This window comes from Polyodon spathula, chromosome 21, assembly GCF_017654505.1.
Source record: "Polyodon spathula isolate WHYD16114869_AA chromosome 21, ASM1765450v1, whole genome shotgun sequence".
Lineage (NCBI taxonomy): Eukaryota > Metazoa > Chordata > Actinopteri > Acipenseriformes > Polyodontidae > Polyodon > Polyodon spathula.
Window position 1 is genome coordinate 27,278,211 of NC_054554.1, and position 6,000 is coordinate 27,284,210.

The following is a 6,000-nucleotide window of genomic DNA, read 5'->3' on the forward strand; positions in this document are numbered from 1 at the left end:
TTTTGATAAAACAGTATTCATGCTTTTCTTCTTTGGTTTTTCAAGACAATGATTGGGAGAGTCGGGTCCAATGAGCTCTAATGTTATCAGCATCAAGTCACATCTACCTTTGAGTCTTTATCATCAGAAAAGCTGTGACCGTGACAAGACTTGGTTGGTCTACATCACAGAACCAGTACATAATTAAATAAAATGTGGCACTATTATGGGCAGTCTTTGCTTGAGAGAGATCCAGAGCTTAAGGCCATGTCAGTATTGAGGTGTGATTGTACAGCTGTGAATGCCTACCGCTCTGCTTAAAACCTGTACCATTGCCCCAACCTTCCAAAAACTAACAAGCAAAAAAAACTTTAAAACAATAAAAGCCCACCTTTAATTGCTATCTACTGCAGAAAACGCTATGCTCCTGCAACAAATGCATCTCCTTGTAGCCTTCTGCAGACTTGTTTACACCTCCAGATCGTTACGAGATTTTGTCGGGTTAGTGTTTAGTTAAATGAATAAAGAATCTGTATGTCCCTCCGAGGAACAGTTAAATGTGTGCGTTGCTGGGATAAAGACATCTCTGTGCAGATTGGCTGCACAGCATCCACAGTGCAGCAGCAGAGACTGTTGGAGTGCTTCCACTTGAAACCTTATGTTAAGTCACTGCTGTAGACTCCATAACTTGGCACGCAGCATTTTATAATGCATATAAAGGCATCAGCTGCCACAGTAACTTCAGTAATACAGCTCAGCCACTATCACCTCAGTGTAAGTGCATTACCTGCCTGCTGCTGACTGTAAATGCAATGCACAGAGTATTATACCACTTATGCTTAAGGCGTTTTAATCATGCAGGGATTGATCTGTGTATTTTTAACAAGGGGCCTTTTTTGGTAAGCGAGAGGATTATCCATTATAAACATACAACATACAGATTGGGAAAAGGGTGCCTAATGCCAGGATGTATATTACAGCTTAAGATAGAGAAAATGTGCTGGTCTTTATTCAGTAGCTTGGTACTATTTAGAGATTAGTCCCACTGATTGCACGTAGATGCAAAAATATAATTTAAATGAATTAAAATAAATGTTGAAAATGCCACACTGATATCTGCCAACCAACCAAAAGCATGCCAGATCTAGCCCAGGCGATGGTTATGTAGAAGCTGTGTGTATGTGAGTGAATGTGTGTGTGAATCCTGCAGACAGTTTTACAGAAACAACCTGGTTTAACAGGACTCCCAGTGAATTCCATCCGCCACTTTCTCATGACTCAGTTTGTGGAATCACTCCACCAAGACGTGACATTTCTGGTGTCTGTGTGACAGCTATGATCAAACAGTGAAAAACTGGAAAAAAAAAACTGATGAAAACGTCGCTTATCTGAGTAGCCCACATCAAAGTCTTCAGGTCTGCCCAAGCAGAGAGTTTATCACAAAAAGGCATCTTCTTATGAAAGGCCGAAAAAAGTGCCCCTTTTCAAGTGCATTCAGGGTGTGATACAAAGAATGCAAGCAGACTGACACAACCAAAATTCAATTGATATAAAGAAACAGTTACAAACAACAATATTTACATGACGTGACAGCCAATTATTTTGTGGGCAATGCTAATTTAACACAAAACGGTTATCCAAGCCAGTTTGCACAATCAGATTACACTGATAAGTCATGTCTGATCAGTGAGACGTGACTCTTATCAGACTAATCTTACGGAGACAAAGACCACTGATGGAGGATTCTCATTGCCCAACGTTCACATTTTGTCTATAAAGTTAAGCTTGATCTGACAAGTTATGTCTGATCAGGCTTTTCACTTTGTAACATGGACAGGAAAGACTTCTCAGATTTATCTGACCTTACAAAGCAGGCTGTACATGAATGATAGGTATATTTACAAGGATGGAGCTTACAAAATTGCATTCTCCTGATGTACAGCATCCTCGAATGAAGAATGACTTCACTGGAACATCTCCTGCTTTCAAAGATATTTCTTTCTGGCAGTAGTATTTTATCTCCTGGTACTCATCTGTCATCTTCTTTTAAACCAGTAGAAACAACAGATTGTAATTTCTTCCTTACAAGTAATGTAATTACTTCAATGTTATTTACAATATATTTCCTGCCTAGCCGCTATGCCAGTGGAATTAACGTAAGATATTTTAAGTCTGTCTGTCTGTCTGTCTGACTGTCTCTTGGTGAGGACCTATGCCAAAAAACATGGCTCATCACAAATCCTGATCAAATCAAATTTATAAATGACAATGAAAAAGATAGCAAGCAAAGTGAACCAATGCATAAATGACATCTGAAATAGAGAACACACATTCTGTTGCACGGAAGAGTGTGTGTGTGCAGTTTTGTTTTACTCCTGAGAGAATTTCAGTGCATAACATGGTAGATTTAGACTTTGGTTTAGCAGCTAAATGAAAGAGTATTCAAATAAGTGTTTATCCCAGCACTAAAAATAGCTGTCTGTGCCCAGCAAGCATGCCCTGGAGCGTATGCCTGCCTAGTTGGATAGAGAGTGGTTACCTATGCAGGCGGAGACTGACAATTAACAGTTAACTGCAACCTTGATTTTGAGTCCTTTGGCTAAGATCAGCAGAACACATTTCACATACTCCCTGCAACTGCTGCCAAGTACAAATGAATTTCAATCACTATGAACCATGAACACTTGGTCCTACACTGGGGCTGTGAAGGCAAATTTCAGGGGTAAACACTATAATAATGCATGATCAAATTGCTCTTGCAGTCTATTAATAACTTGCAGGTCACTGAGAATAATCCAGTACCGGGACTTATTTTGATTGATTTAATCTCCTTTTCATCCAACGCGGACGTATTCCATCCACTCACACAGTCCACTAGCACGACGTTTCTCAAATGCGCTTTCATTCAGCACAGTTTATATTGCTTGCATTCTGATTCCTCACACTGATTCTGTTTCTGTTAGCTGCGATTGGCCACCATTAACGTCAGTATAATCACAGCGTGTTGATTGGCCGAGCTTTCATTCTGACAAGATTTCATTTTGTCATGAGTCACAAATCTCCGCCCATTTCACATTGTGTCAGTACTCCTTCGTTGATCAACGGGAGACGACTCGTAGTGCAACATGAAAACAGCGGTATGTCGTAATTATCATTATAATACACTATTTACTTTCTTTAGTGTGGTGGAGAAACTATCTGAAATATTTTAAACAAACACTGCCGCACATGAATTTGAAGGCAAAAATCCATGTCAATGTTTGCCATAAATTTTGCCTTGCACCAATTTACCACATTAGAAAATTTCACACCAATTCTGGCAACATGGCAAGTGATGTGTGGGACAGCAGGGATTAACAATAAAATAAAAAAGGATCCGAGTGCAGCTTCAGAACTGGTAAGTGAGTCAGAATCGGGACACAGATGGAGGCATGCGTCACGCTTTTCAAACACTGACCCAGCTTGCAAGGTACATGTTAAGCACAGTGATCAATGTTTTGTTTTGTTGTGATCCTAGTATTTTCTGTTATGAGGACTGTAATAAACAAAACCGTGTTTTGTGTTTCTTCTTTGTACACTGCCCCCTTTTCTATAACATTTTGAAGATTTTATTTAAGTTAAATGTGAGTTTTTACTTGCGTGCACATCTTAAAAAAAAAAAAAAAAAAAGGCAGAAGTAAATCAAAGTACTGATATTACTTTATTAAAAAGTGTATTTTGCCACTTTGTTTCTTGTGCAGAAACCACAATACCAGGGATACAATAAACAGAAACACAACAGAGAAGCACACAGAACATATTATTGTAAGATAAGTAATAAATACAAAATACGTAAATGAAACATTTATGTTATATGTTCCAAGGCTATCATTGTAGCATGGCCAGGTCCTGTTTTAGGTGAGTACCCAGGGTCTGGGAAGTACAGGTATGAATTCAGAGAATACTATGGAGATTAAAATGGCCAACTAATCATTAGTAGCAGTGCCTGTTACATAATAAATTTGAGAGGTATTTTAGCCCCTATTGTGTATTGTTTGACTTAAACCTTTTTGTATCACTTTTTCATAGCACTGTTTTTTTTTTATAGCATTTTTTATAACATCATCCAATTTTTAGGATTTTTTTAAACAAAACCCTCTCTACAGCAGTTACTGTATAGTGTAATATTTCTTAATGCTGGTCATTTAAGGTTTAACTGAAGTGTTATATTACAGTACATGACTGAGTGATACAAGCAATGGGTACAAAGCTTTCAGTATTTTCAGCTTTATTGTCAATTGCTTGTAATTGATCACTTATTTTTTAAGGCTTATTTTTTTTATTTATGAATGTGTAGTGTACCAATATGTATACATTTTTTAAGTATTTACCACTGGTGTGTGTGTCTGTGTGTGTGTGTGTGTGTGTGTGTTCCCATCTAGATAACACAGGGTAAGACTAAACCAGACCCAAATGTTTGCAAAATAATTGAAAACAGAATAGCCAAGCAATATAGACGCATAATTAACCTTCTGTATTACCCGAAGCCGACTCTAACACACACAGAAAAAAAAAAAGTCCAAAGCAAATTAAAAACCCATACGAAGGCACCAACATATGCGTTTGAGGTGTTGGTTTGAACACAACAAAATGTAACTAGAATACAGAATATACATGTTTGTTGTCATTTTCCTACCTTGAGCTCTTGTGGAGGAGAACAGCAAGGAAAGCCATAGAATCCAGCTGGTACTCGACTTCAGCCCGGTAGAATACCCAAACACTGCCCAAAACCGGGCTAAACCAGCAGCTTGTGTCCGGCACGCTGGAGACATGTTGCACTGCCTCTGTCACGCTTGGATTAGCAGGGGGAATGTAGTGCTCTTAGCGCGCCGGCGAGTCTCTGAGCGCTTCTGCGGGAATACAGATCCACCAACTCGGCAGACGAGCGAACCCTGCTCCGCAGAACAGAGGAGTCGGTGCTGGGGGTGATTTTTTATCTGAGGTCTTCTTTCTGTCGGCGTGAATAAAAAGCGAATATAACTACTTCGTATGGTATGTTAAACCTCAGAGCTATCTGTACTGAAAAAACCACCACCATAAAACCAGTACAGTATAATCGTAATAACTTTCCAACTTATTCCAAACGGTTTGTAGAGTCCATGTAAATAGATGGAAGATCCATTTGATTTTTAACTAAAGAAACACACAATCAGCTGTAGGAATATTTGTTTCAGATTATAACAAGTATTATGTTTTGGTTTTTTTTCCCTCTCCCAAACATTTTTTCACCCCATTAATTGAACTGAATTGAACTGAGTTCTGCCGAAGCAAGCCGGGTTATGTCGAGTAAGTATCCTGGCGATTAAAACGCAACGAAACATTATTAAATTCCCCCAGCCCAAACAAGAGAAAGGTGCATTGTGTCTTCATGTCAAGTCATTTAGGTCCTTTTTTTCTTAAATTTTCCATAATCCAAAGCAAAGACACACAAGAAGTTGTTTGTTTTCAGTTATGGTATTTAATTCAAACCTAGCTTATTAAATCCAGTTGCAAAAGTTTATATATTTATATATATATATATATTTTTAAATGTATTTTAGCGCCGGGTTTCTGTTGTGTGGATCCTAAACAAGACATCGTGGCTGTACAGATGATCCTGTTCGGTTCTGTCCAGCACTCAGCGGGACCCTATGCGCGCCTGTGGCTCACTATACAACCTTGTCCGAGTGAGAGAAAGTTTTACATCTCCCTATGCTCCGCCTATGAAATCGTGTAATCGGACTTTGTTTAAAAAAAAAAAAAAAAAAAAAGCTAAAAAACAAACAACCAAAACCAAAAAACCCCAAAACAGGCGGGTGCTTGCAAGAGAGCTAGCCCGAGAGAGTGCGTTCAAAGTAAGGACCGCAGCCAGCTTTGAACGGTGACCGCGAACCTACTTGACGGAGAGTAGCATGGTGCCACCACGCGGGAGAAAATTGATGTTTTATAATCGTCCTTCTCGTTTTATCTGCACACTGCGCCCGTTTTATAAATGTGCGTGTA

The 6,000-nt window shown here is 38.9% G+C and overlaps 1 protein-coding gene across 1 annotated transcript in view; it reads right to left on the minus strand.

Annotated features, from left to right (window-relative positions):
- LOC121296467 (protein sidekick-2-like) overlaps positions 1–5,757 on the minus strand; it is a 131,808-nt gene extending 126,051 nt beyond the window's left edge. The window contains exon 1 of the mRNA XM_041222077.1: positions 4,655–5,757. Coding sequence (XP_041078011.1) covers positions 4,655–4,790 — 136 coding nt within the window. The 5' untranslated portion in view covers positions 4,791–5,757. The remainder of the gene's footprint in view (positions 1–4,654) is intronic.
- Between the last annotated feature and the right edge of the window lie 243 nt (positions 5,758–6,000).